At 46.1% G+C, this 23778-nt stretch overlaps 1 protein-coding gene across 1 annotated transcript in view; it reads right to left on the reverse strand.

The window, feature by feature from the left end:
• CNTNAP2 (contactin associated protein 2) overlaps positions 1-23778 on the reverse strand; it is a 1280693-nt gene that overhangs the window by 133880 nt on the left and 1123035 nt on the right. Inside the window, exon 18 of the mRNA XM_023736915.1 lies at positions 3988-4224. Coding sequence (XP_023592683.1) covers positions 3988-4224 — 237 coding nt within the window. The remainder of the gene's footprint in view (positions 1-3987; positions 4225-23778) is intronic.

Genomic DNA, 23778 nt, shown 5'->3' on the forward strand with positions numbered 1-23778 from the left:
AATGCATCCTGACTGCATGTTCGAACAATTTCAGGCTGCAGAACCTAGTAAAAATCTTCAATTTCTTCATCTTTGGCCTCAGTGGTTGGTGTGGAAATTTAAATAATAGTCATATTAACTAGTCTTCCTTGTAGGCGTATGGATATTATCCTATCACTGACAGCGTTGTACTTTGGGATAGATCTTGAAATGTTCTTTTTGACGATGAATGCAACACCATTCCTCTGCAAGTTGTCATGCCCGGCACAGTAGACCATATGACTGTCCAATTCAAAACGGCCAATACCAGTCCATTTCAGCTCACTAATGCCTAGGATATCGATGTTTATGTGTTCCATTTCATTTTCGACGATTTCCAGTTTTCCTAGATTCATACTTCGTACATTCCATGTTCTGATTATTAATGGATGTTTGCAGCTGTTTCTTCTCATTTTGAGTCGTGCCACATCAGCAGATGAAGGTCCCAAAAGCTTGACTCCATCCACGTCATTAACGTCGACTCTACTTTGAGGAGGCAGCTCTTTTCTAGTTGTCTTTTGAGTGCCTTCCAACCTGGGGGGGCTCATCTTCCGGCACTATATCAGACAATGTTCTGCTGCTATTCATAAGGTTTTCACTGGCTAATTGTTTTCAGAAGTAGACTGCTGGGTCCTTCTTCCTTGTTCAGCTCAGCGGAAACCCATCTGCCATGGGTGACCCTGCTTGTATTTCAATGCTGGTGGCATAGCTTCCAGCGTCATGGCAATACGTAAGCACCCACAGTACGACAAACTGACACACATGTGGGGGTCGTGCGCTATAAACATCCAAAAATACACGTGTGAGGACATGTGGAATGGTGTGGGCTGTGGGGGTCTGAATCAATCAAAACCCTCGTGTGCCACAAACACCCACAAACACATGTGGGGGCGCGTGTGGGTGGTGTAGGCTGTAGTGTCTAAGTTATTTGTATAGCTGGGGACTGGGTTTTGGTGGCAGTGGCTTGAGGATCAGACACACCAGCCCCCGCTGGACACGTCCATCAATGTTGGGACAAGGTAAAGGTGGAGCCAGCCTCTAGGGAGGGAAGTGGGAAGAGACTAAAGTGTTTTTATCTGCCCACTGGGAGGCTGGGTACCTGTGGGTGGAGGACGGTTGAAGTCCTGATCCCTGTACCTGTGAATGTGACCTTGTTTGGAAATAAGGTGTTTGCAGATATTATCAGTTAACATGAGGTCACACCAGAGTAGGGTGGGTCCTGATCCCACCCAAGTGATGTCCTTACGAAAGAGGAGAAAGACGCAGAGAGATGCAGAGAGAAGACGCCATGTGACGGTGGAGTTATGCTGTGTCCATAAGCCGAGGAATGCCTTCCCAGAAGCTGGGGGAGACAAGACGGACCCTCCCCTAGAGCCTTCGGAGAGAGCATGACCCTGCCGACACCCTGAGTTCAGACCTCTGACCTCTGACCTCCAGAACTGGGAGGAATTGAATTTCTCTTCTTATAAGCCACCCACTTGGTGGTACTTTGTTACAGCCGCCTCAGGACGCTTATGGGAAAGAGCACGTACTTTTCTGTCCTGCTCCTGATGTCCTTGTTTCCCTTACTCTTTTTCTGATTAGAAAACCAGCACTTGCCCTCTGGGGGCACTTAGCATGTAAGGAAGAGTGACCATCACTTGGATAAACAAGCCCCAGACAAGCCGCCCAACAGGGACACTGTGTGCTCACATCATCACTTCTTTCCTGTCCACGTCTTTTCTGGCGCTAAGCTGATACTGTACCCTCAAGGCTGCGTCTTGTATTTTCGGTTTTACATTATATAGAAAATCTCCCCCTGTCATTAACTGTGCCTCATAAACATTATTTTTAATAGACGGATGACATTCCACAAAATGGTGACTCCCTCTGTTACTAAGCACTGTACCGAGGCTGAACTTGGAGGTGCTCCTGATTCTCCCTTTCATAGCTAACACTACGATGAACATCTTCACGCCGAATCTTGGTCTTACTTTTGCCTTAGTACTTTAGGAATAATGTCGGAAAGGCGGAATTCTAGGGAACGGATTTATTTTTTCACTTTTTAAACCAACAGTGCTTAGCACGATGCATCGCACAGAGAAGGAATTTAAGAGATCGCTATTCTTTCGCTCGAGCTGAGCTGGGCCAATAAAAGTATGGTGGTTTCCATGAAGAAAACCTTGGCCTTTCCGATGCCCACACTGGGCAGGGGAGCTGTGAAAGGCGCGGAGCCTCAGTCACTGAAGCACGGGGAGAGACGAGCTACGGGACAGGCGTCTTCATGTTTTCAGACCCTACAATCCACGTGGGAAATGAGTTAGAGAAATCTCTCCCTGACACACTTAAAATATTTGTATTCATAAGTCAGGGATCTTCTTAAAGCTTAAGAATCTGAGAGATCTCGTTTTTGAGAGTAAGCAGACCGTCAGAGCTCAGCATGTCTCTTCACATCAGGTCGGCTTAGACGTCCCTCTAGGCTGCCATCTGAGGGGCCACCAGCCATATGCATCTTCTCACCAGGAGGACCATTCTCTCCGCACTCCCTGACCGTCCCTCCCTCACTGCAAATTTGGGAATCGAGATGGCACAGTGTTACAAGTGTAAACATACCACGGCTTGAAACAGCACTACGCCAGGGATGGAGTCCCAGGTGGAGCTAACAGTTAACACACTCAGCTGCTCACTGAAGGGTTGGAGGCTCAAGTCCACCCAGAGGTGCCTCTGAAGAAAGGTCTGGTGATCGACTTCAGGAAAACCAGCCATTGAAAACCCTATGAAGCACAGTTCTACTCTGACCCACAAGGAGTTGCCATGAATTGGAGTTGACTAGTCTGCCGGGGACATATCTCGTGAACGTATAATCTGAGAGCATTCAGGAATACAGCTGTTATGGATTGAGTTCCGTCCTCCCAAAATATGTGTTGTAGGTCCTAACCTCTATGCCTGTGGTTATAATCCCATTCGGGAATGGGTCGTCTGTTACGTTAACGAGGCAGGATTAGTGTAGGGTGTATCTTGAGTCAATCTCTTACAAGATACAAAAGGAGCAAGCAGAGATGGGGGAAGAGAGAGCCCAAGCCACAAGGAGATCTCCAGAAGCTGAAGCTCAGAGGAGACAAGGACCTTCCTCCAGAGCCCACAGAAAGAGAGAGCCTTCCTAGAGCCAGCACCCTGAATTCAGACTTCTAGCCTCCTAAACTGTGAGGAAATAAATTTCTGTTTGTTAAAGCCACCCACTTGTGGTATTTCTATTACAGCAGCACAAGATAACTAAGACAACGTCTTTGATTTTCTATCTCTATTTAAAGCCCGTATGTTCTGTAGGAATCTACTGATACATTGTCACAAGTCAGGATAATGTATTGATGTATACAAAATTAATTTTACTACTTCAAAGCTCATCTCTGTTTAGTGTAGTAGTGAATTCGGTTATTTGGTAGGAACAAAAGGTAATAATTATAAATACAAAATTATTACATTATTAATAAAATCAAACCAGTTGCCATCGAGTCGATTCCGACTCCTGGTGACCCCGTGTGTACAGAGAAGAATGTGCTCCATACTGTTTTCAAGGCTGTGACCTTTCAGAAGCTGATCGCCAGGCCTTTCTTCCAAGGTGCCTCTAAGTGGTTTGAACTGCCAACCTTTTGGTTAGTAGTTGAGCTTGCTTAACCATTTGTGTCACCCAGGACTCTTAAATTATAATTGGTAAGTTCAATTATAAATACAAACCCCTCCTGCATTCCTGTCATATGGGTCTTAGCGAGAACTCGGTGTGCTTTGTCAACGGTATGACACCTACTCGTTGCTACAAAGCTGCCAAACCACGGTTGTTTTCTTGACTTTCATGTCGGGAAATGAGGTTCTAAGTGGTGTGACTGGCTCGTGGTCCTGTTCTCAGAGCCCAGAACTCTGCTATGCTCAACCTCTCATGACAGTGTCCTGGGCCCTGACGTCTGACCACGGAAGGCCAGCATTGCACCTCACCGGTGGGCTTGAGGAGCACGGCCAGGAAGTCGGTGGTGTGCGAGCTGACGTAGAGCAGGATGCAGGGCGCCTTGGAGGTGCTGAAGCTGAAGCTGAGCTGCTCCTGAGCCAGGTCGGGGGCTGGGCTCTGCGGGTCAGTCGCGCCAACAGCTCTGCCGGGGGCTTCTCTGGCACTGGTGCCTGCAGCCTGGAAGTTATACCGGAGCCACATTCCCTCCTCAAAAAAGGCACCAACATCTGTTGAAAGAAAAGGAAAGATGGAAAAGTGATGAGAAGCGCTGAGCCGCTCCCGACAGTTAACTGGGGCAGACGGTTGGCATTGTAACGCCCCCTGAGGAGCTCGAGAAGGCAGACACCAGTCCCAGGCAGGGGGTCCAGGCTGGGCAGGCATCTACGCGATGGCCATTGTTGTGGATGAATTGTGTCCCCCAAGAAGGCACGTTCAAGTCCTAACCCCTGTACCTGTGAACCTGACCTTGTTTGGAAATAGGGTCTTTGCAGATGTAATCAGCTAAGCTGCGAGTGTTAGCGTGGGCCCTAATCTTTTCATGACTGGTGTCCTTGTGAGAGGAGAGTCCCAGAGAAGATAAGGCCACGCAAAGACAGACAGACAGATGAAGAGGGCCACGCGACCATGGAGGCAGAGATTGGAGTGACGCATCCACAAGCCCAGGAAGGCCTGGGGCCACCAGAAGCTGCCAGACAAGGAAGCACCCTCCCCCAGAGCCTTCAGAGAGAGCACGGCCCTGCCCACAGCGGGATTTCAGCTCTGGCCTCCAGAACTGTGGAAGAATAAATTTCTGTTGTTTTAAGCACCCCCAGTGTGTGGTCCTTTGTCACAGCAGCCCCAGGAAACCAGTAAGAGGCTTTACTCATCAACACAAATACTCTACAAAAAGGTAAGAGCATGGCAGACTATGGAAATCTGTAAGATTAAAAAATAGTGGCAAACAGACATTATCGAGCGCCCGTTGTGGTGGGCTTCCCTCTCTTTACCTTCTCTGTAAACAAACACCTTCCACTGTGTGGACTCCTTCCTCCGGAGTGCCCACCTCCCTGCCAGCTGCCCGATGCCGCACTCTGCACAGCGCCCACTGACAGCTACAAGGAACACAGGGCCCAGACCGCTCCAGGGAAAACAGCGCGGCAAACCCTTCCTGGCTGAATTCCCGCCCAGAGGATCACCACCACGACTGTGCCATCACGAATCATTCCACAGGAGCACTGAGTGGATTTGGGGGAGTTCTGTCCCTCACGGGCACTGTGCTCTCTGTCAGGCCTGTTCCGTCCGCGCCCAGCTCTGTGTAAGCGGGTTACCGAGGCCTCCCGAGGCCCTGCCGTCATACCCAGCCAGGCCCTCTCCTGGCCTTAAGCTGGCCAAGTCTGCGTTTTCTCCCCTAGTCACCACCCTGGAGCTCCCTCCTGAACTTTTTACTCTGTTGTTCCATGTTTTCTTCCATTTACTCTAATTGCTTTGGACTAACAACTTTGGGCCCTGGGGGGTGAGTGTTCTCTGCTTGTTCTGGGTCCCCCGTGGACACGTGTCCATTGTGACCAGGCTGCCTCCACTCTGAGGCCAGGAGGCTTCTGGGCCGGCCTCATGTAATACACCCTCAGGGTCTGGGTGTGCACACAGGAGGGAAACTCCATTTAGCCTGGATGGTGTGGGCTGCTCCCGAGACTCGGGTGAAGTACATTACTTTAGACACTTCAGCGAGCCGTGTGCTCGTGACTGTAAACGCTGGGGACCCCCGGCCGGGCTTTTAACACCAACAGCACGGGACAACCTCAGTGGGGACCTGAACTGGGAGAGGTTTGCATGTTGTCTCCAGGCCGTGCTCCTGAGGCTGTGTTTACTGCACACACACGGCGGCCCGGGCTAGGATGCGGTCGGGAGGGCAAACTTACAGAAAAGACGTGAGGACGGTTCAGAGAGCTCCCGTCACCCCTGGTGTAGATTCCCTGATTTTAAAAATTTCACCACGTTTGTTCATTCTGTTTATCACCTGTCTGTCTGTCTGTCTATCATCTATCTGACTATCTATCATCTATCTACCTGCCTACTTACCTACCTGTCTATCAACTATCTATCATCTACCTACCTATCATTGACATATTATCTCTTTATAGTTTCTGACATTTGTATATATATATTTTGATATAAAAATTTGTACGTGGACCTTAAAACTATTTTCTGTCTATATATATGGTGCAGTTTGCACGTCACTACTAACCTAAAGGTTGGTGGTTCAAGCCCACTCGGCAGCTCCACGGAAGAAGAATCCTGGTGATCTGCCTCCATAAAGATTACAGTCTAGAAAACTCCACGGAGCAGTTCTACTCTGTAACACATGGGGTTGCTATGAGTCAGAATGGACTCAAAAAGCAATGGGTTTGGGATTTAATTTGATTATACATATACATGTATATAAAATATTAAAAAAAACCTAATTCCTGACATATTTGTATGCATATGCAAATACTTCTGGAAAACCAATTTGAGATTACAAGCACACACATACACAGACACCCAGAAAGCCTTTTACAAATAAGCAGGCCCCCTAGTGGGCCTTATTATGAATTACACCTCAACATAAAATAAAAATCCTCACAACCGGACCAATAAGCAACATCATGATAAATGGAGAAAAGACTGAAGTTGTCAAGGATTTCATTTTACTTGGATCCACAATCAACACCCATGGAAGCAGCAGTCAAGAAATCAAACTTGTATTGCATTGGGCAAATCAGCTGCAAACGACCTCTTTAAAGTGTTAAAAAGCAAAGCTATCACTTTAAAGACTAAGATGCACCTGACCCAAGCCATGGTGTTTTCAATGGCCTTATATGCATGTGAAAACTGGACAATGAATAAGGAACACTGAAGAAGAACTGATGCCTTTGGATTGTGGTGTTGGAGAAGAATATTGAATATACCATGGACTGCCAGAAGAAAGAACAAATCTATCTTGGAAGAGGTACAGCCAGAATGCTCCTTAGAAGCGAGGATGGTGAGACTTTGTCTCACTTACTTTGGACATGTTATAAGGAGAGACCAGTCCCTGGAAAAGGACATCATGCTTGGTAAAGTACAGGGTCAGCGAAAAAGAGGAAGACCCTCAACAAGATGGATTGACACAGTGGCTGCAACAATGGGCTGAAACCTAGCAATGACTGTTAGGATGGCGCAGGACCGGGCGGTGTTTCGTTGTTGTTCACAGGGTCACTATGGGCTGGGATCGCCTGGATGGCACCTAACAACAACGACGACTAGTGGGTCCATCGCCAAGTCCTCCTCTGCACAGGGAAGGGAAGGAAGGGGAGGAGAGGACAATGGGTTGACTGCCTTACTCAAGCACCTGTGTCCTACCAGACAGTGGGCTCTGAGGCTAAGCTGCGTCTTTGTGACTTCGGCCAGCACCTGGCCTCCAGCAGGCGCTCAGGAAGTATTTGTTGAGCTGAGCCGAACTGAATTTGAATTTCCTCATAGTGACAGCGTGTTCTCCTTCCAGCAATCCCTGTTCACCTAAGGTGAAACTTTTCAGTTTCATTCCCTTTGAAAAGTGGACATCTAGAGAGAAATGACATTCCACCACTTTAAACAACATCGTTAATTAAAGTGATAATTTATTAATGGAAGTGTTAAAAGATGCATCATTCAGAATGATATATTCAGCAGACTTAAACAACCTGCAGACTGCAGATTAGCAGATGTTCTTAATTTCTACTGCTTTTCCTCTTTCATATTGGCTTAGTTAGCTAGAGGGAAACCCTGGTGGTGCAGTGGTTAAGAGCATGGCTGCTAACCAAAAGGTCGGCAGTTTGAATCCACCAGCTGCTTCTTGGAAACCCTATGGGGCAGTTCTACTCTGTCCTATAGGGTCGCTATGAGTCGGAATCGACTCAACGGCACCGGGTTTGGTTTTTCGGTTAGCTACAGCACATTTATGTGGATGTCGGTCCACTGCCTGAAGAGCTTTCAGAGGTAAAGTTGTCCCTGACCTGGTGCGTCTCCTCGTTTCACCCCCACTCTGCTGATGTCATAGTTTGCTATAAAGCTACTGCTGTTAGGAAGTATATTATTTATTTGTAAAATTATTTAATTACTTAATTTGTGCTGGTTCCAGACACTAGGTCGTTTCTACCAGTTCTGTTGATGAGTACACATTGCGTCATCTTTGCTCTCTCCTTAACACTAACCATTCCCTATTTTCTTGTTTGCTTGGCTGATCTGTTGGAGCTAAATAGAATTCCTTGACTGTAAATCCCCTTGGGTGTTGCAAATAGTTAACGTGCTCGGCTGTTAACTGAAATGTTGGAGGTTCGAGTCCACCCAGAGGTGCCTGGGAAGAAAGGCCTAGCGATCTAATCTGAAAAACCAGTCATTGAAAACCCTATGGGGCACAGTTCTACTCTGACACACATGGGGTCACCATGAGCTGGGGTCGACTCGATGGCCGCTGGTAACTGGTAAGGCTCGTTGGGGACAACACTATTCTTCATTCACGGTTGTGGCCCCAGAAGAGCAGGCACTCATGAAAGTGTGCAAATTCCGTGAGACACTTTTGATTTGGAGGCAGGCACACGTTTACAAGGCTAGGGGAGGTGAGTGTTGATTGAGTTCCCACCAAGTGTGGGTCACAACAGTCACCTTTCGTGCATTATCTTAATTACCTGGATTACACCACAACAACACTTTGGAGGTGGATGTTTCCACCCGTTTTACAGATGAGAAAACTGAGGACCAGAGGAGTGAGGTCATCCAGCTCTTCCAAGAGCCGAGAGTAAAACACAAACATGGCAGATCAAAGCACATCTCTTTCCCCCCTCTAGGTGATGTCTAAGGAGCCCTGGTGGCACAACAGTTAAGTGCTTGGCTGCTAACTGCAAGGCTGGCGGTTCGAACCCACCCAGCGGCAAGTGGGAAAAGACACACGTGGACAATTTTGGTGGTTACATACATGCATGGTGATTTACAGATACTCATCTGCGATTGCTCTCTTGAAAGGAACACGAAAGTATGAAATATGACCAACTAATGGTATTCTTGGTGAAGAAGATTGAATATACCGTGGACTGCTAAAAGAACAACAGTCTTAGAAGAAATTCAACCAGAATGCTCCTTAGAAGTGAGGATGGTGAGACTTTGGCTCACTTATTTCGGACACATCATTAGGAAAGACCAATGGCTAGAAAAGGACATCATGTTTGGTAAAGTAGAGGGTCAGCAAAAACGAGGGGAACCTTCCATGAGACGGATTGACACAATGGTCACAACAATGGACTCGAGCAGACCAACGATCACGAAGATGGCGCAGGACCGGGCAATGTTTCGTCCCGCTGTACATAAGGTCATCATGAGTCAGGGCCCTCACGAGGGCCGTTAACAACACCACCACAACAAATGGTGTCCTACTTCATACAGCTCGAGAACTCTGTCATTTCCCTGTAAAGTTGTCTGAGACCTCACAGGGTTTTTGGATTCTGAGGGGTGGGTCCCACTATGCCTCTTGACAAAAAGTGTTTACTGAAAACTCTTTACGAGGCCATGCAGAGTCCAAGGAGCCGGGCCAGACCACCCTGGTTCCTCCCAGGCCAGACGTCTGGATCTGCCAGCTCTGGGCTGTGTCCTCGTTTGGTGGTGACCCCTAGGGTTTATTTTGCTCTGGTTAGGGTTTGTTTCTGTGAGGATGAGACTTAAACATTCATTCTTATAAGAAATAAACGCAAAACATAATCCTTCTAAAGACTTTCTCACACTAAGGTACAAGGGGAGGTTTACATATATGTCTGCTACGCGAGACCATGAGTTTCTGAGGCAAACACTGCATTTTATTTGATTTTGTATCTTCACTGCTCAGCATAGCTTGGGAATGTATTAGGTAATTAACACACATTTGATGAATGGATGGTCATGAACCTGTTTGACCATATTCCTCCTTTTTAGAGTTATAGCCCCATCTGCCTCCCCAAAAGGAAAACTAAACTTGATGGTGGTATATTGTATCACCATCTATAATTTTTCAGGAGTAACTTCTCCAAAAAAGATAAAATGTGGGGTAAAGAGCAAAGATTCCCCTCAAAGAAATAATTGGCTATCAGCACATTTTGGAGAAAATAAGTCCAGGATTATGAATCGTCCAGAGTTCGTGGCAAATGAGGTTGTTGTAATCCTTACACTTTGCCCACCTTTTGGTGCGAGGGAAGAACGGAAGTGGGAAGGGAAAGAAAACCACTTTAGCGCCCCCACCACTGTATCCTTGCGCATGGCGCCTCCGACAGCGAGAAACCTCTGGAAGTCTGCAGGCTCTGACCTTTTGTGTTTGTCTGGGGAAATTAACATTGTGGGGCATTTTTAGGCCCCCTTTTCCCTCGACTTCCATGAAAACAATATTTCGAAGTAAGGAGACGACTTCCATTACAAAGTTGATAATAAAACCTTTAATAGTTTTTTCTTGTATTAGAAACTTTTTTCCCTTTGCAGATTCTCCCAGCATTCCCCTCTTTTTTTCCACCAAATCCGTGGAGAAAGAACTAGATTTATTTATTGTTATATGAAATCAATTCATTCTCATATGAAATAAAGATATTTGCAAAAGGCTTTCTACTTCGATCTGTATCTCTCTATAGACGCATAAAATTACCCTCAACACAGCTTTCCAGAAAAAGTGTCTGTTTTCAGAAAGCATGTATATATGTGTGTATATACCCCCCAAATGTGTATGTATAAACACTGTGTGTATGTATTAATATTGTGTGTGTATAAATATTGTATGTGTATGTATAAACTTTATGTGTGAATAAACATTGTGTGTGTATAAGTATAAACAATGTGTGTATGTATAAACATGCGTGTGTATAAACATCATGTGTTTGTATAAACATTGTGTGTGTGTGTATAAACACTGTGTGTGTGTGTAAACATTGTGTGTGTATCAACATTGTGTATGTATAAACATACACACACACCACACACAGATACAGACACACAGACAGAGACACACACACACACCCCACACTTTCTAGAACATCTCAAAATGGCTTAAGCATCTGTTCCTAGTGACCTGTGGTGCCCAGTTTACCCGAGCGTCTGTCCACTGAGCTGCCCTCTGACACAGGGGAGCTGAAACGCGGCCCCCAGAAGGCTCTGCGCTGTTTCAGTGCTCAGGAAAACCAGCAAAGACACGCCGTCTGAGGATGCTGATTCAGAGGGTGGGGACGCGCTGTCCCTGCTTCCTCACCTGCCCTTTCTGCTTGTCGAGTTTCCCTCCACACACAGCTCGCTGACCGCATACGTCACTTTTTTTTTTTTTAACCATAGTATTCCCCTGCCTATTGCCATTTCTTCTATTCCCTAGTTTGGGAAAATTTAAAGTAATCACTAATTTCTTATTTTTCACCAGCTCAAGTCTCAAGGTGTAAGGTTCTAACGGTGCCTTTGGTTTGGAGATATGGTGGCGGAGGATGGCGATTTACAGTGCGTGCTGCCCACCACCTCCGACGTCATCCTCACTGGGGCTGACCCACTGGAGGAGGCAGAGCACTTAACTGAACCCAAAACCCGCTTTAGCTTAACTGGTTTGTCTCCTGAGAATCAGAAAAACCAACCATGCAAGCCTTTCCATGGCTATGAAAAAAGAAACCTCCAATGACAAACTGGTTTAGTGAATTTAATCACAAAACATTAAAGAAAGTCACTTCTTCTGCTTGGCAATTGGACAAAAGGGGACTAAATGGTGTAATTTAAGATTTTGAGGCTGACGTGTGTTATTGAGATAATAGTCATAAGGTCTGTCTTAGTCGTCTAGTGCTGCTATAACAGAAATACCACAAGTGGATGGCTTTAACAAAGAGAAATTTATTCTCTCATAGTCTAGTAGGCTAGAAGTCCAAATTCGGGGCATCAGCTCCAGGGGAAGGCTTTCTCTGTTGGCTCTGGAGGAAGGTCTTTGTCATCAATCTTCCCTTGGTCTAGGGGCTTCTCCAGGGAGGAACTTCAGGTCGAAAGGACACACTCTGCTCCTGGAGCTGCTATCTTGGTGGTATGAGGTCCCCCTGTCTCTCTGCTCGCTTCTCTCTTTTATATCTCAGAAGAGAGTGGTTTAAGACACAATCTAATCTTGTAGATCTCATCAACATGACTGCTGCTAATCCATCTCATCAACATCATAGAGGCAGGATTTACAACACACAAGAAAATCACATCAGATGACAAAATGGTGGACAACCACACAATACTGGGACTCATGGCCCAGCTAAGTTTAAAATTATTTTGGGGGGGCCCAATTCAATCCCGGACAAGGTCAAAGGTGGAAATACCCAAGGTCAGATATAAACAGCAAGGTGAAGCAAGCTCTCACCAGTAGAACAGCTCAGTTAGAGCACGAAGCTTCTCAAGACTACCTGCTCTCTGATGTTTTCACTAAATATGGCGCCCATAGTTCTGATCATCAAAAATGCCCTTTCCAAAAACATTTTGCCCTTCAATTATTTTATACTTTAGTTGGATATAGATCGGACTTTCTGAGAATTTATTTCCAACCACATGACAGACTGCAGGGTAAAGGAGCCTCAGGAGTGTGAGGAAGAGGAGGGTCTGCACCTCTGTCCAGGCGGGGGATCGGGCATCGCTGTTGACGCTGAAACACAGAACCTGCATCCGAGGGGCCTCCTCGCTTTCTCTCAACTGCAACGCCCACAAGAGTTTGTTGTTGTTAGTTGCTGTCAAGTCAGTTCTGACTCACGGTGGCCCATGAGTGCAGGGTAGAACTGTCCCATACGGTTTTCAAGGCCGTGACCTCTTGGAAGCAGATTGCCAGGCCCGTCTCCCTAGGAGCTTCTGGGTCAAACTGCCAACTTTCAGTTAGTAGTCCAGTGCTCAACTATTTTCGTCATCCAGGGACTCCCTGCCAACAATAGTAACATCTACCATTTACCAGCAGTTGGGAGCTATGTTATTTAGCCCCCCAACACTCCAAGGTAGATGCCATTAGTCCAATTTCATAGATGAGGACGTGGGGACTCAGAAGGCCAATAACTTGCACACGGTCACACTTCTAGCAAGTTCTTCCTACTAACTACTACACTGGGTTGTTTTTCAATGCTTCTACTCACACCTTGCCTGGAGGAAAGACGTAGAAAATCAATTTAGCGTTTTCCTTTAAAAAGTGACTCTGGAGGGTGGTGGCTTTGGAGGTGTGTTTGAAAGTGTGGGTGGGGAGGTGGGGGCAGAGGGCTATGACGCATATTAGCAGAGTTCTTGAAATGATTCACATTAGCACTGTCCAATAAACCTACAGTGTGAGCACACTTGTCATTTTACACTTTCTAGTAGCCACATTAAAAAAGTGAAAGGAAACTAGTAAAATTATGTATTTAATTCAGTATGCCCAAAATATTATCATTTCAACGTGTAAGCTATATAAAAATTATTAACGAGACATTTTACGTTTACTTTTTTCATACTAAGTCTTCAAAATCCACCGAGACTTTCATGCATATAGCCCATCTCAGCTTGCTCTAGCCCCTCTTCTACAGCCACATGCGGCTAGTGGCTTCCATATTGGACAGCACAGTGACAGAGCACAAGAGGGGAAACACAAAGGCGTTTGCCAACGGCGGTTGTTTTTGCCAGTCTCTGGAACAGCGGTTTCTGTATGTGCGTTTGGACCATCTTGGAAGCCTTTTAACAACAGAGATGCCTGCATTCTGCCCCAGACCATGGAATTAGAATTTCTGGGAGTGGCTTCTGGACATTGCCAAGCAAGAAAGGACTTGAGAGCTCACATTTCCAGCTCAAACCCCACAGTAAAAACAATTTGGGCTTTTGCTGGAATGTGCCTCTCCATGCCCTTCTCAGGAACCCAGGGAGATTGTACACGGACAATTCTGATATTTCGGATCCTAGCCATGGCTTTCCTTCCATTAAACAGTTGAGTAGCTTGGAAAATTGTTTCTTGTTTGTACCTTTTCTGGGTTTATTCACTGTTGCAATGGAAAAAGGAGTTAATAGAGCCAGCGCGGTCCTTTTAGAATGTGTGTCATGTCGTGTCACTACCCTCCTCAAACCTTCGGTCGGTCTCCATGTGACTCTGGGCAGAAGGCAGACCCTCACAGGGGCCCTCGGTGCCCGACAGAGCCGGGCCTCTTCTCCCCAGCCCCACCCTTCTCTCTCTCTAACCTCAGCTCCTCTTCTTCCATTGTCTGCTCATCCCACTCCAACTTCAACAGCTCTGGTGTTCTCTGAGCACCCACATCAGACCAGTGACTGGATGGAGCCCAGGTCCTGGCCTTTTCAGGAAATTCCCCAGGGGACTCTTGTATACCAGCCAGGGTGAGGCAGCTTGTCCAGGACACCCTGTGGACTGCACGGCCTTGAGGCTGTCCTCCTCGGGAGCTTCCACTGGGCATTAAGCAACAGTGAGCTTTCCGACCAGCCCCTAGGATGCAAACACTCCATTCCTGTGCTAAGACAAGGCTAGAGTCCCTGGGTGGTGCAAACGGGTAACCCGCTTCACTGCTAACCGAAAGGCTGGAGGTTCGAGCCTGCCCAGAGGCACCTCGGAAGAAAGGCCCTATGACCTACTCCAAAAAAAATCAGCTATTGAAAACCCCCTGGAACACAGCACACATGGCGTCACCAGGAATCGGAGTCAACCCAACAGCAATTTTTTTTTTTTAAGAGAAGGAAGTGTAGGGCTGAAATGTTCTCGTGGCAAGTCAGGAGCCTAACATGGACAGATTTGAAAAGATAACCCTCCACATGAGTATTGAGGTGGGCCAAGGGAGTATCCATAAGTAAGCACAAAATTCCTCAAAAACCATTATGGCATGCTACTGCTTGTGGGCAGAGCCCTGGTGGAGCAGTGGTTAAGCACTTGGCAGCTAACCAAAAGGCTGGCAGTTCCAATCCACCAGCCACTCCTTGGAAACCCTATGGGGCAGTTTCTGCTCTCTCCTATAGGGTCGCTATGAGTCGGAATTGACTTGGTGAGTTGGATTTTTTAGAAACTTAATGATTTAATAGCATCACAGGTCACATTTTCACAGCCTCAAGCATTCATTATAAAATAGTGCAAAACTTCCCACCTCGTGAGTATTTCCCCAGTTGACAAACTGACCATGTCAAGGACAAATTGCTATGAACTGCTCATCCCTACCACAAGGTTCCAGAAGAAAAGGAGCTGACGCTGCACTCTCCCCTGCGTGGTGGTGACTACAGGCTTGGGTCAGACCCTCTGGACCCCAGCCACCATCAGCCGTTTGTCAACTTGATGTCATACCCTGAGTATGGACGCCAAGTCTCATTTCATGTTGCTGCCCAGTGGAGATTAGTACAGGAAAAGAAGCCATGGGCTCAGACTCCAGTGGTCCTGGCTGTGGATAACGTTTCAGCCCTTCCAGAACTCCAGGGAAAAGTGAAGTGAAGAAATGGGGTTTGCAGAACGGATTGTATGGCGCAGGGTGGGGGACCTCAGAGAGTGACTGGTAAGGATGGTATTTCTAAACGGGGATTTACGGTTGGATGTTTCAAGCTGCTTTGCTACGCGCCTCTTCTTCCTTTGGATTTGGGTCCATGAGGAAGCCGGCTCAACAACATGGCAGTAATCAGCCAGCAGAGTATAAGCTGAAGCCCCGTCAGGACTGCAGAATGCTTTCTCCTTGTCTTATCTTATTTTTCTTTCGAATGTTGCTATTGCTGGAATCTGAAGCATAGATTTTGCCCAAGTGAGACCTGCTGGTCACGGCTGCTGTTGAGATTGTTTGAACTCCAGCGCCTGACTTAGATCCTGGCAGTTGTTCTGCTGTGATAAATGTGAAAAAGAACAGGTCGACACTTTGACTTTGTTTCCGGGATTTAAAAGAATTGTTCTGGAGGAGTTTTCTTCTGGGGTGACCATGTTTTGGTACTGCTGCAGGAGTTCTTAAGGCTCTTTATTTTGTTTTTGTTTTAATATATAGCCTTCAGGAGCAGGTGATGCATCAAAGGCCTGGCATTGCATTTTGTCAAGTGATTCAAGTAAATATTTGGATAAATAATATTGAACAACTGAGGGGATAATTCTAGGCAGATCAGGGTCTGAATCCAGAAATTCCAATAAACTTCAAATAAAACTAGATCCCACACAGCGTTCATGGCAGCATGAGTCACAATAGCCCAAAGGTGGAAGTGATTCACGTGTCCACCAACAGGTGGTGGAGCAATCCGATGCAGTCCATCTGTACAATGGAATATTCATCAGCCATAAAGAGAGACGACGTCCTGATACATGCCGCGACACGGATGAACCCTGGAAAGATAACGCTCAGGGACAAATATTGTATGGTGACAGTGGGGAAATCTACAATGGGGAAATGCAGAGACAAAGGTGGATTAGTGGGTGCCGGGGGTCAGGAGAGGGGGTGAGGAGTCAATGTCTAGTGGGTGCAGGGTTTCTGTTGGGTGATGAAAACTTCTGGAAGCAAGCCCGTCACGCTCTTTCTAATGGTTAAATAATGGTTAAATAGTAATTTCTCCGTGGCTGGCTATTTAGTTTTTCCCCTACATCCCGTGATCATGAAAAATGCCGTGATGATCATTTCTGTGATATCTATTTCTCTCATACCTAGTGTTTCTCTAGGGTAGAGTTTTTGAGCATAATTACTGGGTTAAATAGAATCTCCACATTTTACATCTTGGTAGATGATACCCAATTGACCTTTAAAAGTTCACTTTTTGCCTCAAATGGAGAGTTCCACTTAGGAGGGAATGAGAACGCCTTTCTCTACCGTCTTCCCAACATGCGCTGTTGTATTTAACTTGGCAATTTTCGCCAGTCGGAGAGGCAAAAATGCCGCATCGCTGCTGCTTCCACTTGGTTTCCCCGACCCTGACGTTGAGCATCTTTTCGTCTATTTTTTTGAATAATTTGTGTTTCTTGTGTAATTCAGTGCATAAAACAACATGTCATGGTTCTCAGCATAGACATTAAGACAACCCTGTGGCATGACGTTGCGGGAACTCAGCTTGGCTCGATCTGTGAAATGCCATGAACGTTTGATGCCCTCCGGCTCCATCTTTCCACATCTCTGGCGATCTGTCCTCGGTCAACAATGTCAAATACTAAAACGCGACTTACAAAGACCTTCGCTGCAGCATTATTTACACAAAAAAAAATGGAAATGATTTCAAGAACAGAAACAGAAGGGGCCATTTCCTATCGTGAGCTCTTTAGATTAAGCAAGTTTTGGCAAATCCACTTGTTGAATATTAAGCAGGCTTTCTAAATGATGGGTATAAAGATCAAGTGGTTTCAAGGAAAAATGTCTCTGCTCTATATGCTAATAATATGTCCATAACGATACGCAGTATATTCCAATCACACCAAGTGACCTTAGGAACCTGGAACACACTTCCCACAGTGCAGTATTCTAACGCGGATCAGGAAGTAAAGGTGATTTATTTTCTGATGGAACTAAATTACCGCACTGATACAATTAGCCTGCGTTCAGGATCTTAGTGCCCAGGAGCCACCAGGAGGACAGAGACATCCCCTCTCTTTTTCCCAGGGCAGGGCTGGCCTCGGCAAGAAGGTGAAAGGCAGGGCGCCTTTGCTTGTCCCCCTCCTAGTGCCCCCCAGCCCCATCAGCTCCTCAGCTCCGTCCCCACAGAAGCTGCCTTCGCCACCTCCTTGGAGCTGGTCTAGCGCCCTCCCACCTAAACTGTACCTGCTCCACACTCTCACCAACATCCCTGAGACCCGCCTTGCTGACCCACATCACACGAGGTGCTCACCACCCTCCAGGCCCGCTCCTGCTAACTCAGGGGGCGCCCCTGTCACTAGGACCTCAGGCCGCAGGGAAGGATGCGGCAAGGCAGGAGTTCACAGGACAGAGTTTCGGGTGCAGACTGGCTAGCCTTCGAGCCCACTCCTTACACTACTCCAGCCCTGCTGTAAGTTCCCCCACTGGAACTCACGGCTCTCTCACAGCTTAGTGAAAAACATCAGCGAGTCCCAGTGTAATGGAACCGGGGGCCTTTGGTAGCATGTGTCCATGTGAGCACGTGTGCACGTGTGTGTAGTGTGTGTGTGCATATATGTTCACATGTGTTAGTGTGTGCACGTTTGTGTACCTCTGTACATAAGAGTGTGTGCATGCACACGTGTGTGTGTGTGTGTGTGTCCTCACTGAGCCACACAGAAGCCCCAGGAAGGAAGACAGAGGAAGAAGGGAGACTATCCAGGACCCTCAAGCGTGTGTCAGAAGGAAGCAGGCGGGCTGCATGGGGTAACACACGGGACCTGTAGCGGTGGCAGTTTCTTCGTTTTCAACATAGGAGTAATAATACCTGGTATCAGTCAGAGGTTCCCAAAGAAACAGAATAGTACACATAGAGACAGAGGTAGATGGATGGATGGATAAATACATATAGAGAGAGACTGATTGATTTTAAGGACTTGGCTCATGAGACTGTGGGGTTGACAAGTGTGAACTTGTAGGCAGGCGGCAGACAAACTCAGGCAGGATTTTCACGTTACAGTTTTGCGGTAGAACCCTTCTACCCTGGGAAACCTCAGATTTTGTTCTTGGGCCCTCAGCTGATTGGGTGAGGCCCACCTGCATTATGGACAATAATCTCCTTTCCTTAAAGTCAGCTGATTGTCCATGCTAACCACATCTACAAAATGCCTTCCCAGCAACACCTAGACTAGTGTTTGACCAGGTAACGGGGTCCTACAGCTCAGCCAAGTGGACACATGTAATCAACCATCACAATACCTACATGTAAATTTGCTGTGAGGGTAAGTAAGGTAATACAGGTGAAAGCACTTAGCTCAGTGCCTGGCGTAAGAGGAGGGTTCGATGAGAAGTCAGCTGAGTACAAAGGAACGTTATATCCTTTTCAACCACGAGGTGCTTTGAGTTTATGACTAGAAGATCTTCTTGAATGCTTAGCAATTTAGAGCAACTGAAGAAGCACCGACATGAGTCCTTCGATGACATTTGAATGTCAGGGCAAAAGCTGAAAGTCTGAATAATTATAAAGTCATCATAGTAATAGAAATAAAAGTTTTTGAAATAGTCCTTGATATTTTTAAAGAAGTTATGAAATGCTGTAATAACCACATGTGGCGTATGAGTTAGTAGGATACTGGCAAGACCCACAGATGATAACATTTTAGCTCATTTAATGGGGGACTATAAACTTGTTTGAAATTTATAACTTGGTCTGCTGTTTTAATTGGATTTACATAATTTATATTCATAACTAAATTTACAAGATTCTATTACCAGAGGCATTTATTAAGGAAGCATGAAAGTCAGTAGGGCTGAAATAGAACTATTTAAAAGGGATTTGAATTAAGTCACTTCAATAGTAAATGTTGAAAGCACTTTACTCATAACATTATTAATCACTGATTCTGAACACTAAGAAGTGATTAGCCAAGGATTTGTGAAAATATTTGGGTTATGTTTGGCTTAAAGAGGAGAAAAATCTGGGCTCATTAACTGAACTAGAGTTGTCTGTCTTAGTGAGGGGCCAGAGGGCAGAAAAACTGTGACATAGGGATGTTAGATGAAGCTTCTAGAATTCAGCAGTCACCTTTTATTTTCTGGAACTCTGTAAGAAATTCAAGGAGCCAATATATTATTTTGTAAAGATCTCATAATAACTCAAGAGGATGCTTCAGAATCTGTTCTTTCTTTCTTTTCAAGTGTTCTTGCTGCTTCAACGATGCTACAAGCCAGGATGTTATCATTCTTGACAGTTCCATGATACAGTCGTTGTTAGCTGCTGTCAGATTGGCTCTGACTCATGGCGACCCCATGTACAACAGAAGGAAACATAGCCCAGTCCTGCGCCACCTTTATGATCACTGGTATGCTCGAGTCCATTGTTGTGGCTACTGTGTCAACCCACCTCATCGATATAGACAGGAATTCAACCAGGGTTGCAGCATCCAAGGGCCAGGCTGACCGGGAGCATGGCTCTGCACGCCTGGGATTCCCGAACTCCCAGGTCTCGGGTCTTGCAGGACTTGGCCATCTTTGAGCTTTAGATAGCGCATCTTTCTGCTGTACTTGAGCAGCAATGCGGGAAAGATAGCGCTAATGTAAGTTGATGGAGGGGTTAGCTTTCTGCCGTCTGTCGGAAAGGCACTCTTCCGCCTAACTACCAGTGAGGTGGCGTGGTGGTTCCGTGGTAGAAGTCTTGCCTTCCAAGCGGGAGACCCCGGTTTGCTTCTCCGTCACTGTACCTCGTGCACAGCTACCACCTGTCTTGCATGTTGCTATGTTGCTGAACAGGTTTCAGTGGAGCTTCCAGACTAAGACAGATTCAGAAGAAAGGCCTGGAGATCTACTTCTGAAAATCAGTCAATGAAAATTCTCTGGAGCTCAACAGTCCAATCTCGTTGTGCATGGGGTCACGTTGAGTTGGGAGCGATTCAATGGAGCTAACAACACCACCACCAACCAGTGTGGCTGGGAGGGTCCCGTGGACGGTTTCTGGTGACTTCCAAATGCTCTCTTACCAAAGAGACCCTCGGCTCCAGAACCTCTGACCCCACCATTAATAACCTTAGTAATGATTTGCATTCTCATCATATCAAGGCTTTTCAAAGCACTTTAACACACCGCAGCTTATCTCGCCCCTGCAACAATCCCACGACCAGGACATTTAATATAATGAGCACAATTGATAAAGGAACCAAACACCAAAACAGTTACATGATCTGCCAAATTTTGTTTATAATAAGGTTGAAATTGGAATTCAAGTCATCCTGGCTTCCTTGTTCTAAATAATGTCTCATCTCTTAATTGGGAAAAACTCAAACAGTACAAACTTCTTTCTTTCTTCCTTTTTAGCAAAGTAGAGTGGTGCTGGTTGTGTTGCTGGTCAGGGCGCCTTGGGATGGGGAGAAGGGAGGAGACGGTCTGGAAGAATACCTTGGTGCCTGGGAGGGGTACAGAGTGAATGCGTCACACGTGGGCTTGAATTTGGGGTCTCAAGCTCCTTGGGGAGAGATACGGGAGGTTACAGAGAAGTGGTAAGTAGTCTGTATAAGTTTAAAGAAAGCAAGTTTACATTAATGAAGTCTGAATTTTAGAATATTAAAATACAATTTAGTAGTGTTAAAGCTAATAAAGAGAAGCTTGTAGAAGATCTTTTTAAACAAAAAACAAGGATACATTCTTATTTACACATCAATTTACTGATCCATTTTTGAAGTAGTGTCTTTAAAGGAGTGTCTTTAAACTAGACACACCAAAGAGAGGGTGTACCACTAGGCAGTTAGAAACGTCCCTGGAGGTGGAGGAGAGGGAAGAAGCTGGGGGAAGAAGTGTGTGTTTGGGAAAAAGCATACCCATCATTACAATAAAATTTTGGAAAGTGGAGAAAATGTCCTACTATTTTTCTACTGGAAATTATAGGAAGCAAAACTTCACAAAATATTATTGGCTGGTGAGGCATACACGAACATGAGTTAAACTGATCTAAATTTTAAAATATTGTGTCCACTATTAATTTTCCAAAGCAATATCATTTTGTAATATTATGAGCAAATGAGAATTTCTTATAAATATTAATTGTGTCACTTCAGGGAGAAATGGTTTTTGAGGGGCCTTAGCCTTAGGTGAGCCCAACAGGCCAACCTCTGCCTCTCTGAAGACAGATCGCCCCAGAGGCTTGCAGGAAAACGAGGTTGGTTAAACGAACCAAGAGACGGATTTTCAAGGGCGATTTTAATTATATGCAATTTTCACCTGAGATGCAGCTGCATTCCAGGTAGTGTGATTAGATGGTGTGATAAATTCTAGTTAATTGCGAGACATTTTCTGACCAGAGACGGTTGGCCCCTGATGCCCAGGGAGAGAATGTAGCCGCTAGTCCTGCCCCTCCCAACAGAGGAAAAGATGGCAAACTTAGAGGAGACAGGTCGGTGTGTAAAAACCGGAAAATAAGATAAGCAGGAAAAAAAAATTTTAAAAGTGCTGTGTGAGTTGGTGTCATGGATTGAATTGTGTCTCCCAAAAAATGTGTGTAGCAACTTGGCTAGGTCCTGATTCCCAGCATTGTATGATTGTGTTATCTGATGTGATTTCCTTATGTGTTGCAAACTCTACCACTACGATGAGATTATATGTGATCTCCTCATGTGCTATAAATTCTATCACTGTGATGAGGTTATACTGACGAGGTTGACAAGATTAGTGTCTTAATGCAATCTCTTTTGAGATATAGAAGAGAGAAGTGAGCAGAGATACATGGGAACCTCACACCACCAAGAAAGCAGTGCTGGGAGCAGAGCGGGTCCTTTGGACCTGAGGTTCCTGCGCTGAGATGCTCCCAGACCAGGGAAAGACTGAGGCATCACAAGGACCTTTCTCCAGAGCTGACAGAGAGAGAAAGCCTTTTCCTGGAGCTGATGCCCTGAATTTGGACTTGTAGCCTACTGGACTGTGAGAGAATAAATTTCTCTCTGTTAAATCCATCCACTTGTGGTACTTCTGTTAGAGCAGCACTAGATGACTGAGACAGTTGGAATCGACTCGATGGCAACAGGTTTATTTTGGAGCCCTGTTGGCTCAGTAATCAAGAGCTATGGCTGCTAACCAAAAGGTTGGCAGTTCGAATCCACCAGCCACTCCTTGGTAACCCTATGGGGCAGTTCTTCACTGTCCTGTCAGGTCACTATGAGTCGGAATCGACTAGACGGCAACAGGTTTGGTTTGACTTTTTTGGCTTGATGTTTCCACCCTCTCCTACACAATAGCCATGGTTAGTGTTTCGCTGTGTGTTCGCACAGTCTGCTTTCTTCACGTGTGTGTACGTGTGCACACATGTGTCTGATTTTGCGTAAGTGTGTAGCCATGCTGTGTGTGATATGTTGTGATCGATTCATTCACTTAGTGATATATTGTGAACATTTATCCACATCTGCAAACGTACACCTTGTTAAGGATTGAATGGTGTTCCCCAAAAGAAATGATGAAGTCCTAACCCCTGTACCTGTGAATGTGACCTTGTTTGGATATAGGGTCTTTGAAGATCTTATCAGTTAACAGGAGGTCACACTGGAGGAGGGTGGGTCCTGATCCCATCTGAGTGATGTCCTTATAAAAGGGAAGAGACACAGACAAAAGACACAGAGGGAAGACGCCGTGTGAACACAGAGGCAGAGACTGGAGTGATGCGGCCACAGGCCAAGGAATGCCTGGGGCCACCAGAAGCTGGAAGAGACAAGGAACGATCCTCTCCTAGAATGGGCAGAGAGAGCACGGCCCTGCCAACACCTTGATTTTGGACTCTCAGCCTCCAGAACTGAGAGAGAATACATTTATGTTGTTTTAAGCTGCCTACTTTGTGGTACTTTGTTACGGCAGCCTCAGGAATAACACGCACCTGTACTATCACAGGGAGGAAATAACACACAACTGTACTATCAAAAGAAGGCTGAGAAGAACTTGCATGAAGCTCATTCTTTCGCCATTAAATTAGCATCAGGCACAATGAGTGGTAATTGCAAGACCATCATTTCTACAAGTACAAAATTGTATGTGTCTGCAGCCCATCCCCTTGTGGGTCACGGAAAACCACGAAGCATGGAGCTCTGAGCCGGAAAAACTTGCAACAGTGCTGCTCATGTGCAGGGGCCTCCAGCCCTCTGCATGGTCTCCTGCTGTCCCTCACACCAGCTGTCTCCCTCACCCTCTGTCTCCTTCACATGGTCTGTCTCCCTCACTCTCTGTCTCCCTCACACGGTCTGTCTCTTTCACACTGTCAGTCCTTCACCCTCTGTCTCC

Source organism: Trichechus manatus, unplaced genomic scaffold, assembly GCF_000243295.1.
Source record: "Trichechus manatus latirostris isolate Lorelei unplaced genomic scaffold, TriManLat1.0 scaffold00093, whole genome shotgun sequence".
In the NCBI taxonomy this organism is placed as follows: Eukaryota; Metazoa; Chordata; class Mammalia; order Sirenia; family Trichechidae; genus Trichechus; species Trichechus manatus.